The following is a 19,085-nucleotide window of genomic DNA, read 5'->3' on the forward strand; positions in this document are numbered from 1 at the left end:
CATTTTAAAATTTAATAAATTGCATACAGAATCATTCAGAAATATAATACAACCTTGATTCAAATTTGTTATGTATAAATAAGTTACTTAATAGAAGGACACGAAATTATATATCGTTTTATATTAACGCTAATAACGACGATGACGTCATAAATGAAACATCAAATGTTTCATTAATGACGTCATCACTATCATTCCGTTTAATTGACAAAATGAAATGTACCATACTGAAGCACTTTTTGTGTTAAATATCAATTTTAAATAATTATCCTTATTTACTCTAATTCATCTATTATCTTACCTGTTGCTGGTCGGTAGCTCCGTCGTCGGGCGTGGAGCGCGGCTTGCCCTGCAACCGCCACCACGCAACGACATGCTTTAGTCTATACCACTGTACTGTGCTTTGTATTAGCAAATCAGTAGCGAACACCGATTAACCGGACGTATTATTAAGGCTATGGTATACAATTCGTACATTTTATTATAAAATGGATAAAAAAACCTTTTATCATTAAAAAAAACCTACGTTAATATACAGTTTTTAAAATCTGGTTTTCATGGTTTAAGTACTCTAAATGGCGCATCTGTATCATGCGGTTGGTAGTCCGGATAATCGGGTCTTTACTGAACTCATTAACACTAAAACGTGTATTTTGTTGCTTTTTATACGTGATGTCACATCTATCACTACTCTATTCTGTGGATAGTCATTTAGTGTATATTATCAATTGATTATGTTAAATTTTGACAATTTGCATACATGCTGCATGTGTTTGAACGTGCTATAAGTTACAAGTGGTTTATATTTAAAGTGAATTTTCGATTATATGAATTTATGTCATGGAACGTTTTGCGCCGCAAAATATTTATGAATTTATTGCTATTTATGTATACACATAATATGACGATATATAAGCTGCCTTATTCTACAACGAACGATTTGCTATTAAAGCGAAATTTCGCATATTTACTGTGTAGGCGTATCAAAAATATGTAAATAGAAAATTGTTTTACGAATGATTAAGAAAATAAATTTGCAATTAGTATAATATCTGGACATTTTTTAAATGAAAGCTGATTAAGCATGAGTCTATTCTGTACAATCAAAATACTTTGTAAATGACACAAATATGTATATAACGATGTAATTTGAAACTAAATTAATAAAAATCATCGTCACTTTCGGGCACTCACCAAAGAGGCCAACTGGTATTGCAAAAATGTATCCTAACAAAATAGAAAAATATATTTTATGTCTGTTTGTAGTTTAGGGTGAGTAAACACACAGTTATCACATAATTCACACTAATTTGCAACAGAGAAAAATTTCATAAATGGCCTATTATTATAATTTGTAATCAGGCTATATACTATGTATGGTGTAGTTTTATGAAATTCAACTCATTGTTAATAAACATATGTATCTTACTGTAAATAGTTTCGAACTTTAGATAAAAAGAACATACATACAAACATTTCACATCTAACTACCACACTGCCCGCAACCCTCAACGCCACATCCCAAAACACACTTAGTAACAAAATCTGCATACATTGAAATACTGACATTTATCGGAATTACATTTATCAGTATATTATATACTCAACATATTTAATTTTTCATCAAAAAATATCTAAACACTTATTTATTTTAACTAATAAGTGTATTATTACGTTTTGTGTATTAACTTGGAAATGCTGGAGCTCTAAGTCATTGCATGTCAAAAGTTTAGCCCTTTTACTATTTCAATATTGTTTTTATAAAAAAAATACATGCAACATAAATAACAATGAAAAGTTTTAACTAATTAATCAACGAATTTGTCTAATATATAATTACTTTATATAATACAAAAAATCAAGTTCAAGGCCTGCAACAGACTTAGGGCTCCACACATTTGATATTCAAAATTGCTTTGTGAGAAAAACTAGTAAATAAAATAAAATTCCATTATCACCCGTAGTTAAAATCATATTAAAAATATATTATCCTCACAAAACAATTCCTTTTTAAATAAATTAACCGAAAATTTACCCACAAAGGCCGTAACACACTAAACTCACCCGCGTTACAGCTTGTAAAAACGCCTGCTGTCCCAACTGTTGTCTCTGACGATTGACCGCTAGTTCCATATGCCGCTTATCCTGTTCTATACGTCGTCTCTTCTCTTCTAATTTCAACCTTATGTTATTTAACTGCGCCGCCATCGCCTGGCCTCCAGTAGGCGACGAGTCTTCTAACGCTTCGGTGACGTCATCGCCGTCTTTAAAACACTTATAATTTAATATTCAGTAGTTTCAATTAAACATAAATGAAGTAAGAACGCGGTTTAGTAAAGATTTTGTAACGCTCTATACAAACCCCATGATATATACAATCACTTATTAAATTAAAATATGCTAAATTGTGTATTTACAATATACCTACTTATATATATAAAAACCAACTAGGCAACTAATAATAAAGGGACAAACGTAACAAATAAAGTATAACACATAAATTTAAAAAGCATTACTTGGATTGTCGTGCTGTAAGAAGTGTTGTTGCCACGTGGTCGTGTTCGGTGCGGGAGTATTGAAAGAAGTTTTTCGCCGTTCGCCTTCGCCTGCGCCTATAATCGTATAAAGAAGTGTAATTTTAGTATGATAGTTTTATTCAATATATCAGAATGGTGAATATTATGAAAATAAGTGACGTATAACGCAATAAGCGGCATTTGCAGTTTTTTACTTTCTATCGTCGATTTATTGAGAATTGAATATCTTTTTGACATTTAAATTGATAAATTATTCGCTTTCAAAATCTTTTCAAGAGTGAATTACGTAAACATATATACATTAAAGCTTTGTTATACAAAACGACATACATGCAAACATCGATCACTCATTCACGAAGCCAAATAAGCTAGTTGTTCAAATAACAAGCAAGTCAGAATACGACTTTTTTTACATTTTTCAAATAAGTATCGGGAATATGTGTATATCTAAGAGCCAAGCAGGTATGGTGATATTGACAAGTAATGGTTTATCGATTGTTTTTATTACACATTATTTTAATTTAAAATAAAGAGTTTGTGTTACAATTGGGTGTAAAATTCTATTCAAGGATATATTTATAATGTATGATGGGCTCCATCAAGCTTATTTCTTTTTTTTTACCTTCAACCTGTATCCCACATATAGCAGAGTAGGCAGATGAAATGTCGTTTTAAGACACTCCTTTTAATAATTTCCGCCCAATTATCTAGACATTACATGTTGATTGCCATTACATTTTCTCCCTGAGTGGAAATGGAATTCATTGCCAATCCCAGCTCTATCATCCTAAATGCATGATGCAAAGATGAAGGTAATTTTCTAATACTAGTTTAACTATATTTTAACCTTTATGAAAAATAATCTACTGTAACAAAATTTCGAAACATATCGTTCTATCGTAACATCAAAATAATAATCACATATTTAATTCTAAATACTAAAGTATCTCTTTAAACAACAATTAAAAGTAACAAACAAACCTAGTTGATCTCCATTACTCCTAATTTTAGTCAAGTCCGCAAAACTCGTTTTAGTGACATCACCATCGGGGGCGTCACGTTCGTTCAAATAAAACCCATCACCACCGCCTTTGTGGGTTAGGCCAAAACCAAAACTTTCGGGCACTTGTGGTGCGGAGTGTTGCCTCTCTATTTTGTGTACGCGCTCCTCTTGCCCGCCATTTTGATAGTCGCCGTGGAAGAATTGTATTGAACCTCTGATGTCTTGTCGGGAGGAGCGGAGTGGCGGGTTGTGCTCTAGTGGACCTGTTAAATAAAAATCATATTTACGCTTTATCCGCTCACACAACAGGGTAGGAAGAGGGAAACTAATGTTAAGATAATCGGGTGACCACTTTTCAGCGGATTCTGGAGGCATGTGTGTTGAATGGCGTAAGTCAACGACGCGAATTGCTTTGCTCGACAGCGAAGAAATATTTTATTTTAATAAATATTTTATTTCCTTTAGTGTGTTTACACTCACACTTTGTGCCGATGCGCCACGACTGGCCTGGACCTGTTAAAAATATTTTTTTTAACTTCACGTTGTGTTGCATATAGCAGGGTAATTCATCAGTTGCTGCATAACTGGGAAGCCCGGTAAAGCCCGGTTGTCACCGCGAGCGGAGAAGAGAAAACTGCATACTTGTATTTCCACTCATAATCAGGAGGAAAAAATCGAGCTAGCAGAAAGAGCTAAAATTAACCCGCTTAATTCTAGGGAGTGGGGCGAAATAATTATAAGATACAAACTACTTATTGATGGAAATGTAAACCTATTTTATTTAAAAGAAGCGCCTTGCTGCCTAAGCATTACCCGCTCATTTCTCTTTTGTGGCGGACTCTTCTTCTCTCTTACCAAACTTACCAGCCGGTGCAGATATCTTCCTAACATTAGCTACCGTAGCCAACTCCTTCTCCGGATTCCTTCCAGCAAAGTGCAATCTGTCCTGCGATCCGCCAAAGTTCTCCACAGTCAATTGGCTGTCGTCCGTGATGGAGGACCGCCGAGAGCGTCGTCCTGCGAAACTGCTTTCTCTGGTATCCGCCCAATTTGACGGTCGACCGGCGGCTGTTACGTTTTCTGGATACACTGTAAACAATTTTTTTTTTGAAAATATTCAAAGCCCTAGCCTTTTGACTCGTCTGTAAGTTAATCCTATCCTATGCTTTATTTTTCTACGCGAGTGCCGAAATTGAAAGTAACTTACAAGAATATTAATTAAGGAATATATCATAAACATGTAACTATATACAATATCATAATAATATAAAAAGCTACATACAATCATCATCTCTTCTAGCCATAGCGGAGAGGGTAGTGATCGCTTTCCGGCTATGCACAACAAATTCTTCTCTTTGAGGGCTACAACTTCTTCTTTCCGGGGTAGAACATGAAGACCGACTTGTGGGGCCGCGAGCACGCATACCACATGCTGATGGCGACCGAGATACTGTGTAAATGAATTTTATATTATGTATAAACGCTACAAGAATATATTGGAAGTTTCCTAAGTTGAAAATAATCGTTTTAATAAATTTTAAAAGTACAAAAAAGACCATTTAGGTAACTAATCCCTTAAAAAAAATGATGTATATTGTATTATCAAAAAAACTAATATAGAAAAATGAATTATCTACAGGAATGAAATGTAAAATATACTACAATAATATCTATATATATGATAACGTTACATCAAAGATATAAATCCAGATCGACACATAATAAAAAACATCACTAATGGAACACAAACACAAAATCGAAACTATCAAGCATAATGGCTAAGTAAAATAAAATTGAAACGAAAACTATTGAAACAAACTACACTCACCAAAATTATCAAAGCTATCTAAAAGTTGATAACAAAATCAATATAAAAATAAAGAAAATTATATTGTAATAAAAATAATGTCCACAGTTTTCTATCTTTATAATAAATGAAATATAAATGTATTTCTGGGAGTCCTGGGGACATAACGTCAACGACTCCATGCCTGTGGTCTAAAAGCGTTATAATTGCGTAAAGCATTAGACATGCGAAGCATTAAATGCGACCAATCATTATTAGAAAGCAGTTTTGTAAGCGAATAAAAAATAAAAAAGAAGCTTATATTTAAGATAAAAAATAATAATAAAAAAAGCTAAAAATATCTATCATATATAAGTAATTTAAAATGTCGCAGTTACTATTGTTTATTTGAATATATTTGTTTTACAATTGTACACTCACACGACACACATATGCTTTTTTGTGAAGAATGAATTATGGAGAAGGCAAAGTTCTATATTTTCAAATTTATTACTTTAATTTTTGCATTATATTAGAGTTTCTGCTGGAAAATGCCTTACAACATAAATCAGCTTAAGACATTGCGTGTTGAGTGACAGAACTCTACGCCTTGGTGCCAGAGAGAAGAAATGAAAATATAAATAAGTCATTCCTTCGAGTGGGGATATAACTCACAGTCATCGCGTTATAGTTACACCCTTGTGCTTCTGCGCTCGGCGGTCTTACCAACTAATTAATTATTATTTTAATTTTAATGATTTTTAAACGAAAGGCAAATTCTAAACCTCGTTTGGTCAAACATTGCCTTCCCCACAAATGGTGTGTACCTGCGTGCGCGAAGGGCGGCGGCGCTGCGGCGTGTGCGGGCGACGCACGCAGCTCGGGGATGGGCGCGGGCGGCGGCGGCGGCAGGCAGCGCCTGTGCCGCACGCCGTGCGCGTTGCTCTCCGCGCCCGCGCCCGCGCCCGCTCGCGCTACACAACACCCACCCTTACGTACCACCTAGTCACGCTAGTACTCAGCTAGTGTATACACATACACTACAGTACAGTATGGTTATAGTGAGCACTCCCCATTGTGCGTAACTACCCTTATTCTTGTGTGTATTTTACAATTTTGAATTTGGAACAGTACTTTTTAATTTGTTTAAAAAAAGAACAACCAACACGCACTCACATCCGTGCAACCCATGACTATTGAGTCAAACCACTTTTACTTATTAGTGTTTAATTTGTGTATATTACAATTTAGAATTTGGAAAAGCAATTTGTATATATTTAAAAATAGAACAGCCAATTAGTATAAAATATACACAATCAGTGAATCAAGCTCATCATTCGGTTAATTAATAAATTGAGTACAGATTATATAATAAAATTACATACTTACCACCACACAGTAAACACATATTACAAATCATAAAAATGATAAAAAATTAATGAATACACAATGGATAATAAAAAAAATTTTGCTTCATTTCATTGTAATAGAATATAAGCCCCATCATTGACTAAACAATATATTGGCGTTACAAAAGCGTTACTCGACCGCGTCCAGGTAAACTATGCAAGTATTAGTGGGCATAGGACCTTTTGATATTATGACCACATACTCCCGTCGTTCTAGCATGCAATGTTGGCACATGTTAATATGGGAATAAGTACGAAAGCCACTTGCACTTACCACTGCCTGGATATTTCACTGACTTCACTGGATGCACTTCCAGCATATTGAATAGATCTGCTAACATTGCTATTAAATTTTGTCGCATTGATCTGGAATATAATAAAATATAAGTTTTATAATATAAAATTGAATGCCGTACCCACCGTACCCCGTTTACTGTGCTACTGTGACATCACGGCCTCACGACCTCACACAAATATACAATATTTGTGGAATTTGTATTAATATAAAAGTGATTAATATACTGGTATTTATTGCATCAATGTTAATACATAAGAATATGATTTGAATTTAATTTGCATTAATTTAATCACATACCATATAATGACAACATATAGAATGCCATTCTTGAAATATATGTTTAGATATTATATTTCTAGCTATTTACTATTACTAACTATGTTACTATTGCTTACTATATCAACAAATACCTACTGAACCCTTCGACTAACACCTCGAAACAAAAAAAAAACAAAACTCACCCCCTCATATAAGTAACATCCTCAGGCATCATATGGAACACATTATGCGGCAGTACACCAGTACAGAAGTCGTACACCAGCATAAGGTTGTGCAGGCAGTCCTGTATGGACGCCATGCGGCCGACGCGGACGGTGGCGCGCGGGAGGGAGTCAGGGCAGTAGAAGGATATGAGGGCGGCGAGGGCGGTGCCGTCGCAGAGCTCTTGAAGATTCTTTACTGGTGGCACTTGGGGTGAGTTCTCCTGAAATTGAATATGTAAATATTAAATATCTAATCATAAAATTTTATCGTGTTTGGGTGTATACAGTTATATTGTCTGTTTTTCCCTAAGTGTTTTTTTTATTATTTTGAAACTCAAATTAAATTGAACTATATTATATACAAAGAAAGCTTAATTATCAGTTTAAAAAAGATAATCTATCTTAGAAGTGACATTTATTAAAATAAATAGTTTAAAAATTTTAATATTAGTTATGTGATGATAAAATAGGCTTACTTTAAAATAAACATTCAAAATTAAAAACAGGAAAAAAGAATCACATTACCTATATTACAGCAATTTATTTCTTTAACTGTAGCCGTAAAGCAGTAATCGTAATATATTCAGTTAAAAACATGGCAATACATTTCTTGGCACTTTCATCTTATCATTAACATAAAACAGAAAAGGTGTGAGATGTAAAAACTAGTAGACATAAAATACTTAATATATTGATTAACGCGAAAAAATGTGTTTAAGTGAAAGTATAAACTTCATATCAATGTTAATATCAAAACGCGTAAGAAATTACCATATTCTTTTACCTTTTAAGCACTCATCAAATCAGAGTTATACTTTATGTGAAATAAATGTTGTAATAGCCAAATAATATATCAAACAAAGTAGAACCCACATCTTTGTGTATGTGGACTATATCTCATTCCCGAAGAAATTTCCGAAAGTCCTCTTTAATGGTCCTCTACGCTCTCGAATAAAGCTATATACTAAATATCTCGGTACTGTAGTTTTGATTGTTTTTATCTATCTGTCAGTCACAAAGTCAATAATACAAGACATTTTTTATGTAGGTATACAGATTTTGCTATCGAAAATATTAATTTACATATTTTTATACAAATTCTGAATAAAGATAAAAAATGAAATATGGAGATCGCGTATCCAAGCCATTTCAACGTCCCCAAAGACCAACTCCACCCACCTCAGCCTTATTAAGTGCAGCGCACGCAGCATTTATCCAGCAAAGTAAACCATCCTCATGGGGTATACTGGACCCCATCAAGGGCTGACTTGTGCCGAAACGTTGCGCCGCCGCTGACACGCGGTCTAGGGTCACCACTTCCCGCGCGTACAACGCCATCACAGCTTCTATCACAGCTAAATGAGCACTCTGGAAATACAACATAATGACTATTATTATTTATTTCAAATGTTCAGTTCTTGACAACAGCATACTTTATAATTTTTTGGGTTTCCTAGGGCATATCCTTTATTTAGCTTTATATTTAATTCCTAATGGGGTAGTCAGAGAGAGGAGCCAGAAACAGTCAGTACAGTCCAGTCCTCTTTTGCCTACTCTGTCAGCAACCTCCTTCATACATGCTCTATTATTACTGGTCCATATATCAGTGGATAGCGCAGATATTGCCTGCTAAGCTAACTTAGCAGGCTTAGAGATATATACTTTCCATGTCAAGAAAAAAGAAATAAATAAAAAAAAACTGTCAATTCCAATCAAGTTGATGATACATAGTATTATGTATTCTGTTCGCTTCAACCGCCCACACACATGAAGTCACAATCTAAAGCCAGGTTATAAATAAATCACTAATCAATTTGCTATAGCATCATCAATCACGTGAACGGTACTGAAAACTTAATCCAATAAATGAGATGGCATATGTGGTACAAATCTAACTGTTTGTTGACAATGTAGCGCTATATCTCCTATCTTATAGTTGGCCCGAATTGCCTTCAATCACTTGTGTCACCCGCGGCCTACGAATACGAAGGCAAAATTGAATAAGATAAGCGCAGACAGCATTGCATATGTAAAGGTCAAATATATTTTGAAACTGCCACGTGGGTTTGAGATTTTTTTGTCAACTTATCTTTGAATTCAACTACCACGCAAATATAATTTGAGAGAAAATTTAACGGATAACGAACAGATAACGAAATGATGACAAAACCGACTAAAAAATAACCAAAACAAATACCATTTTCAAGGGATTCGTCTGTATCAGCACAGTCTCCGTGAGCGCGCAGTCCGGCGGGTCGGGCACCTGGACGCCCTTCCGCGCCAACGTCTGCAGTATGTTCCAGTGGTTCAGGTTGTGGTAGTTGGGGTCCGAGTACATATTGGCCAACGCGAGGCAGTACAGCTCCGCGTTGGCCAGCCCGCCTACTATGGGCGGTTTTAGGTGCTCCTGGTCCTGGAATTAGAGGGGATAAATATATTTAGTAGAGCCCAATTAGGTATCACATAAAGCATTTAGGAAGTTTCTTATTACACGCGTTTCGTTTAAATTCGAACATTTTAATTGAAAAATAATATTTTATATCCGAAAAATTAATCGGTAATCCGATTTCTCGTTTTCGTTTTAACAAATTAATTGTAAAACGCAATGTCTCTAAAATGTAAAAAGAATGATTTTTCACTGGTTTCTGTATTTCTACTCCAATCAATAATGTTACGTATATAAATCTAAAAAGTTAATTAAATATAATCATATGTTATGATTACCTCTTTTATGATTCGCTTATCTATATATATATAAAAGGACTTGTCCTCACTGACTGAGGTAAGACGCACGCACAGCCGTAACCGCTGATGATAGAAACGTGAAATTTGGACAGATGTTTAGTTTAGTAATCTGGACATCCACTAAGAAGGGATTTTGAAAAATTTTAATCCTAAAGGGGAGAAATAAGGGTTGAAAGTTTGTATGGAAAAAAATTTAAATCGGCACCGATTTTTATAAAATTTGAAATTTAGATTTTTAAAAGCATTTAATTGAATACGTGTTTCATCGTTTTCTAGAATTCTCTCCCTAAGGGTGCAAATAAGGGGTTGAAAATTTGTATGGAAAAATTTTAAAACGCCACCGATTATTATAAAATTTGAAATTTAGACTCTTAAAAATATTTAAATGAACATGTGTTTCATGGTTTTTTAGAATTCACCCCCTAAATACGCAAGCGAAGCTGCGCGTGTCCGCTAGTAAAATATAGAATGCTAGGCTTAACTATCAATTTAAGATAGCCACGTACAATTACGATACCGTTAACGGCATATAGATGGTTTTTGCAGATACAGTCGTGGGTAGATATTAGCCGGGCTTAGCAAATTGATATAATCTTGAAATTAGAATTAAACCTATGGAACATTGCAACTTTGTCAATATCAGAAGCACATATTTACTATGAATTGAATGAATGTTTTAGAGCTGATACAGTTTGTATAGGTATAAGTAGGAGTAAAAATTCTGCTTTCCTTTGAATATGAAAAAAAAAAAAAAAAAAAAATTTACAGAAAGAAAAAACTATAGATTAAAAAGAAGTACTTTTTAACAAAAAAAAATTGTAGAAAAGTTTCCAAAAACCGGTAATTCAATCAGCACAAATCGATGGTAAAAACTAAAACAATTCTGAAACAGGTATCCCCAGTAAAATTTAAGTGATATAATATAATCATCAAAGGCGTGTAACGGTGTGATAATTTGTAAGGTGTGACCCCAGTGTTGCGTCACAGACTTAGGAGCGCTGCCTAACCTTGCTGATCGGGTGTGGTCGGGTATGCCGTGACATTTATAAAAACAAATGTTGGTTTTATTTAAACATCCTACTATTGTATGTTCAATAGCTAAATAGCATACTAGCACACTAACGAACATTCTTATATTCCTCTTAATACAGATCCAGTTAAATTGTGCATTAAGTCTACCTCCATTTCCCAAAAAAAATATAAATAAGTCGCGTTTTTTCCCGCATTAGTGGGGTACAGGTCTACACTTTTAGCCAAACTTTCGAGACATTACAAGTCGATAGGCATAACTCAACCCCGCGTTTTGTCTCCTTGAGCGGAGAAATGAAAATAATTTTTATTTAACATAATCATTTCCAACCGCTATCCCACTGTACTATGAGTTATGACGACTTCAATGTAAACATTTGGAAGTGAAACCATTACATACTATGCTCACTTCATACATTCATCATATATGTTTTGGTACTTAGTGACCAACACAGTGGAGGACGACACGTTAATGTGCCTTTTCCTTTACTTTACAAATAGTTTTTATTGTAACAAATAGGCATACTAGCATAGTTATCAAAATGTTGATTTACTATAATCACCATACAATCATTATAATCATTACCCACAAAATTAATAATAGCATTGAAGTCACCTGCAAATGATACTTAGTCATCAGGAATATGACATTTTTTTCTGACACCTTAAATGGAATTTAGTTGAGTTTGTTACAACTATAAATAATAATATAAATGGACATTATTATTGAATTATAAAATATAAAGGCTATCACGGCGTTGGTATAGAGTCTGAATGAAAACCCTATGGTTGTGGGTTCATTTCTCATTTAGGGAACGAAAGTATTTTCAATTGTCCGCTCTGGTAAGTAAGCTGTTACATTAAGTTCCCCCACACAACACACAATATTTCGAATTCCAGCTAAAAACAGAGAACCAAACTTCTCTGCTGAGCTGAGTAAAGTTGAAATAAGAAAATGCATACAAGATATTAACATCAATATTTTCAATTAATTTTTAAATTCGATTTTCTTTAAACAATAAAATCGATAATATTAACTTAAATCGATTACGAGTTACGGAAAGCTGACCTAGTTCGACAAAAACAACAAAATATGACGACGAACGACGAGGCGAGTAGGTAGGTAGATAGATACATTCAAAGGCAGCAGTTACAGCATCACATTAACATCTCATTGACCATGACGTGCTAAACTCTATCGTGTGAATATTGGAGATTGCCTATAAAAACCTACTTCGCAGCTCTCACTTTTGCTCTCAAACGATTCTATTTATTTTCCAATGTGTATTATGTATACAAATTGTAATGTTTTATTTAGATAGCTATAATATATATATCTGAATGAAATATTGTATTATCTACTATATATATTTGCCTTTTTTCGCGCACCTTTTCCATAACCTTAATTTTTCAGCTCTGGAAGCTAAAATTTTAACGCTAGATTTTCTCTGCCTGCACGACAGTTTTACAAATATTACGTCCTTAGTCTTTCATATCAAACCTTGATAACTCAATCTTATTTTCAGTTTTACGTCGCATCACGCACTGATAGCAAGGTAGATGGGGGAATCTGGGAACCTAGTGTTAAGCCACTCCGTTCTCATTAAGACATTTTCATTGCTCACTTTCTGCCAAAGTCTGGAGGAAACTCAACGGAACTCAACATCATGCTTTGCCTCGTCCTCATTATCAGAGCCGAGGAAATGAAAATATAAGATACTAGCGACCCTCTTGCGGCTTCGCCCGCTTTTACTACTGGATTATTCATATAATGTATGTTTGCAAAGCACTTAAGATAATGTGAAAATTAATTAAACCCTAATGCAACCCGCATTTTCGTAGTTTCAATAAGGATTTTCCAATTGTTTTACACAGCAAGGATTTTTTAGTAGGTACCGTAATTTTAAATCTGTGCTACTGATCTTTTCAAGTACTTATTAAAATATATTTAAATGACCATTTTTAGATAGTTTAATGACTATTTTTAAAGGGAAGAAACATATAAATAAAAACCTACCTACTAACTACTACAAAAAATATGAAACCAAATATATCGCTGAAATAATAAATTCAACTCCAATTATCCAATACGTGCAATCGCATCTAAGGTTTTTTTTTTTCGAGCTTGTGGTTAATGCTGAAGAGGGTATTCTGTCCCTGATGAAAAGCAAGCACTACGTGGCTGCCTGTGAGGAAAATTAAAGAGAATGCATCGGCCGGGAATCGAACCCGAGCCGCCCGCGTTGCAGGCGAGCATTCTACCACTGAACCGATGCGTGTAAAGCAGGCGGCCGCGGTGGACACATGGCGAGTGGCGAGCCGTTTCGCAGCAAGGATTTTTTGATATTGTAACAACTTCTAAAGTACTTATTAAAATGAAAAACAGTAAAAGACAGGTTTGGCCTACATGAAATGGCCAACGTAACTAATATTCTTATTTATATGCTGAGAGTAAGGGATAAGTGAAACTTGAGTAACATACAGCTGATGTGTCAACGGCGGGATGTGTCAACAATTAAATGCGTTTTTCTGTAAAACTATTCGCAATTTCGAAATATTGTAAAAAGCAAATTTTATCTTCGTTTAACGTAGAAAATTAATAAAGTATTTTAAAGGATAAGGATTAATACCATTATGGAAAAATATCCCTTACAATAAAAAATATATTGAAATTATTATTTTTAGACAGAAAAATGATCACTACACGTTATTCTTAAAAGATATGAATATGCTCTCGCGGACTTTTTTGTAGATTATATTAAGAGGAACAATACTCCAGTACATTTTTTTCATGTAGTACTTACCATTAGAGCAGCGCATGCGCGAAAGTGTCTCAACGGGTGGGACTTTATACACATTTATCGTATTTATGTTAATTTACATAAGAATGTACAAATAATAAACTATATATAAACCTTCTACGAAAAATACTCGACTTAATGGTGAAAACCGCAACAAAATCCGTTGGGTGGTTTAGAAGAAGAAGAGTTAGAAACAACAGACAGACACGAAAAGCGACTTTGTTTTATAAGATATAGGATAGGATAGGATAGGATATGATAACATATTAATTTTGAGGTTCATGAATGAATAAGGTGAGTAGTTACCGATGCCAGAATCACGACTACTATTGTAAGAAATTATTACTGCGCCAGGATGGTCTTTGAATTTTTTTTCATTAAGTAAAATAATTTACTTGTTCTTTGTATATTTATAACATTTATTCCGTTGGTGTCCCATATAAAATCTCGAATATAAAAGTAAAAATAAAAAAGCGACGGAAACGAATATAGCGAAATCTAAGTTGATTAAATTCAGCTACATTTTCAGCTTTATACAAATAATATTATGTACGTCGTCGCTGTGTAAAACGTCGCTCTATACGGCTGCTAAAATTTTTTTCAGTATCTTTCTAGTAGATTTCAACAAAGTCTCCATTTAAAAAACACATATCATTATTAACTTCGCTACGTGCTTATATTTTAAAGGTCTTTTACATCCACAGATTATACGACCTTATATAATACAAACGAGTATATAGAACATTTCTTCTAATGAGCCAGATCAAAATACTTCCCACATTTAAAATCCATCACCTAAATAGATAAACAAAATAAATCCACACAATTAAAATACCGTAAAGGCAATTTACAATAATAGCTCTATCCCCGTCGACCGCATTAGTCTTCAGTCGAAGAACAATTTGTGTACTTAAAATAAACAAACAGTGAATAAAAAAAGAAACTGGAGAACATTAAAAAACACTGTAGACAGTACGATGACTATTTGTTTGTATACAAATATCATTACAATGTTATTATTTCTTAGCATTCTCTTTGAATATTAAACACTTTATTACTTCACTTAACATAGGCCCGTTAGGTTTAGATATTAATTTTTATTAGGTATTCTATCTTAAATGGTTGCTATGAATCATACTTGATTGCCCTGTGGGAATATAAAACGATATTTCAGCTAACTGTTGCTGTAACTTACCAAACGGGTTCCCGCACCCCGTCTGGCCAGGTTTGATGGGCAAGAATAATCCAGAGTTTTAAATATACCCATTTAGGAAAATAACTAAATAATAAAAGAAAATAGCCGTATAAAATAATATAACAATGAGGGTATCGTGGTGCAGGGTTGTAGGTGGCAAAGCGCACGTCACTGAATACGCAATGCCTCAAAAATTCTGCGGAAAGTGGGAATGGGTAGTGTGATGATGTGGAACTGAGTAGGTATCTTAACACTAGGTAATTTAGGTATAGGTACAGCGTTTCGTATATTTCTTAAAAAATATTTTTCTTTCTTAAGTATGAAATAACTTTAAAAAAGCGTTTTAAAGTTTCATATAGACAATTTTTTATGGAAAACTTCTATTTCATAATTGTAATTCAAAAATAATATTACAACCCATACCTATTCTAAACTATTTTTAGTCAAGCCACACCGTTGCAATATAAAAAAAAAGCTCACATTTCAATGACACACACACAATCATTACACATCGCATGCCACAAACAATTAAGTGACGTGACACGACACGAGTGCGACAAAAAAACCGCGCGGACGTACAAAAAACGCAACAAAAGCGCGGAACGACAAATTGCAGACGGCGGCTGCGGGCCCGGGGTCAAGGAGAAAGGCGTCGTGATTTTTCCACTGAGATCTTCTTTTACGATGCGCATTTGTGTTTCAGTTTTATTAAATGTGTAAAGTTGCAAAGTTGAAGTTGTGGGGTCTTGGAATTTAATTTTGTACAAATTGTACGTGCGTTTATGTAACATATTTTAGTATTGAATGTTAATTGAAAAGGTAGTTTCAGCGTGAAGCTGAAAAGAAAAGATCTAATTCGCCAACAATGTACAAATATTCGAACTTAGAACGGTTTTTACCAATAAACGGAGTGATTCACGAGGAAAATTAAAGATACATTCGCGTAGATCACATAGACTAAGAAAACCAAAAGGCTTTTATTTTACAACTAGTGGACCCCGAACGCGGCTACGCCCGCTTGAACTATACGAATTATTAAATATATTTATGAAATTATTTTCAGTTTTCAATAAAGAGATGCGTTAAACAAGCTCATTTTAGGTGACGTTTTCTAACAACAAACTTTACAAATCGTTGCTTAGCAACGACGGTTGTTATTAACATGGCGGAATAAATTGCATGTCAAATTAATAAATATTTTAATATATTGGTATATATCGATAATATTACAAATATGAGGAAAAAAAATATCCTATGTTCATCCCGAGACCCTCAAGTATCTCTATATGAGTATTTTATCACAATTAAATTAGCGGTTTGGCCCTGATTGCGTAAAAGACAGACAAACAGAGTTACTTTCGAATTTATAATATAGGTATGAATAATAATACAATAATATAAAAATAATTAGACACTTTTTTTCATATACCTAAAACAACAAATAGGGTACATAAACAAAAGATGAAATTCAAAGGTGATAAAATTATACGCACATAATATAAAAAAATATATATAAATATAAGAGATACGAGAGGAAATAATTAAAAATTAATATGATGAATCACAAATAAGTAAAAGGTTTTACAAGTAAACGGTGGTTGAGTCAATAAGAACAGTGATTTCGCACTGTTGACTCATATATTAAACGTGTAGGTAACTGTCATTGATCGTGGGAATCATGCTGATAACCAAATTTAGGGGGTTATCCATCGCTTTGTTTCATTTTTGGATAAAACAATATGTGTGATTGTTTAGTTCTCGGAAATGACATGTTTTTAAAATATAGACAAAGCACAGCGTTGAGTTCCGCGACTCAACAGGTGATGTTGAAAAAATTGGGCGGACGGTAGGAAACAGAGTGCCTTAACACTAAACTGCCTCTCTAGCTAAACGGAACGGGAAAAAAACGTGAAGCTTAATTACCATTAGAAAAAAAATATTTACTAATTAAGCTAAATCTATTTAAGCGACAGATCAATGACCTCCAGTGAAATAGACTTTTGTTTAATTAATACTACGATATCCCATTCGGCGAAGAGTAACAATAATAACAAATGTGTTAAAGTAGGTAAATAGCTACTTTCTAGAACTCGTTCAACATATTTTATAGTTAGATATTAATCTGTTCCTAATGCGCTCGACGCTTAGATATTCCTCCCGCATCGAACAGGGTAAGCAGAGGGAGCCTTGTGTATGAGTGGCGTAACTCAACGCCGCGATATTGCCTCAACTCCAATAATAAATATTTCATTCTCTCGAATGAGAATCGAACTCCATAACTTGCCGCGATCACAGTCTCACACATGTGCCCCAGCACCACGAGCGGCCTCAGATGTACCTAAATATATTTAAAACAAACCCAAAATTCAGTGGATATATCGTAACAACGAAAAGAACAAAAGATCGGCGTTTCCCAAAGGCGGAAACGGCAGTGACTATTTTTACGGAACGGCTAGTTCTATATTTGCCGTGATGAATGTCTACCTGCGTTCAAATATCGACCTTATACGCGACGCGATCTGGAAAGGAAAATGACTTCGAAACGACATTATGTCAAATAAAAGTTTGTCTTCCATATTACACTCATTAGAGGCTATTTCCATCAAAAACAGTCAGAGCGAGCGCCGGTTGGTGGTGCAGAACAACACGCCAAGCACTTTACTCTTAATACCTATCATATCAAAGAACTGTTATACATGTGGATACTGCCTTTTCTTTCGCTATAAATAAACAGTGCTTCATTTATCAAATGTCTATAAGAGTATTATTTTGATTTTATATAATAAGAACAAATCTGTTTCAGAGTAATTTAGGTTTTATAATGGGCTATTGTTATAGTTAAACAAACGATTGTGAATGTTTTAGATGATACATTGAGGAACACTGTGTTGCATAAAAACATTTGGAGATAAAAATAGATGTAATATTATCAATAATAGCTTTAGGGGCAGTTAATCTCTTCGGTGAAAAGGTAGGAGATTTTATCTCAACAGGATAGGGTAAATGAATAATTATAAATAGATGGCGTGTTCCAAGGCAAAAGCCGCCCAGCCGTTGAGTTTCGCCACTCAATATGCAATGCCTCGAAAAGTTGGGGGAAATGTGGAGAACGGAGTGCCTTACCACTAGGTTCCCTCTGCCTACCCTGCTATATGCGGGATACAGCGTGAAGCTGAGTAGTGTAAAAAAATATGACACGCTTATCACACTTTTTTCTATAATTTGATTGCAGATCTATTTATAAAGGTTACACTATATTTCAATAAATAGTTAACATATTTAGCATATACTTAACGTTTTCCTGTTACTAAAATTATAATTCATATTTTATGTTTATTTTACGGGTCGTTATAGCCATACAAGGCTATACGAGTGTATCATATGAAACGTCCAAATAATTTGGGCCGTTTAGACGGTTCATGCAACCCGTATAGGCTTATAGAGCACTATAAATAGAAATATGGGCTACAAGATGACATAATACCTTGCATGTAAAATTGCTACCGAGAAATTTATTCCAAATTATTGAAGTATAGACGTCTAATCAAAACAGTAATATTTTATATAAATATTGCATCTATAGAACAGTGTAAGCATGTTAGAAATTTACATTTTACTTTTTTGACAAATAATATCAAATATCCTACCAATCTCCTACAAAAAAAACTAACTCGAATCTAAATAATTTCATAGCACCGCTTACATGTAACACGCCTAGCGGTACTCCCCAAATGGCAGTCCGACATATTTCTCACTAAACACTAAAAACTAAACTTAATAACTTGGTGACCACCACTCCC

General features: G+C 34.2%; 1 protein-coding gene across 15 annotated transcripts in view; it reads right to left on the reverse strand.

The window, feature by feature from the left end:
• LOC146541152 (patronin-like) overlaps nucleotides 1-19,085 on the reverse strand; it is a 53,441-nt gene that overhangs the window by 12,317 nt on the left and 22,039 nt on the right. For 10 of the 15 annotated variants that reach the window (XM_085208237.1, XM_085208153.1, XM_085185328.1 and 7 more), the window contains exons 3-13: nucleotides 9,713-9,928; nucleotides 8,695-8,883; nucleotides 7,495-7,736; nucleotides 7,010-7,101; nucleotides 6,154-6,300; nucleotides 4,823-4,990; nucleotides 4,405-4,629; nucleotides 3,519-3,803; nucleotides 2,517-2,612; nucleotides 2,065-2,264; nucleotides 302-349 (exon numbers count right to left, since the gene is read on the reverse strand). In XM_085208237.1, the coding sequence (XP_085064363.1) occupies nucleotides 302-349; nucleotides 2,065-2,264; nucleotides 2,517-2,612; nucleotides 3,519-3,803; nucleotides 4,405-4,629; nucleotides 4,823-4,990; nucleotides 6,154-6,300; nucleotides 7,010-7,101; nucleotides 7,495-7,736; nucleotides 8,695-8,883; nucleotides 9,713-9,928 (1,908 nt within the window). The remainder of the gene's footprint in view (nucleotides 1-301; nucleotides 350-2,064; nucleotides 2,265-2,516; nucleotides 2,613-3,518; nucleotides 3,804-4,404; nucleotides 4,630-4,822; nucleotides 4,991-6,153; nucleotides 6,301-7,009; nucleotides 7,102-7,494; nucleotides 7,737-8,694; nucleotides 8,884-9,712; nucleotides 9,929-19,085) is intronic. The other 5 variants (XM_085184916.1, XM_085208410.1, XM_085208073.1 and 2 more) reach the window with 3 other exon arrangements.

The sequence above is a fragment of the Heliconius melpomene genome, chromosome 1 (assembly GCF_056956725.1).
Source record: "Heliconius melpomene rosina isolate 202511_hmr_F chromosome 1, ASM5695672v1, whole genome shotgun sequence".
NCBI classification, from domain to species: Eukaryota; Metazoa; Arthropoda; class Insecta; order Lepidoptera; family Nymphalidae; genus Heliconius; species Heliconius melpomene.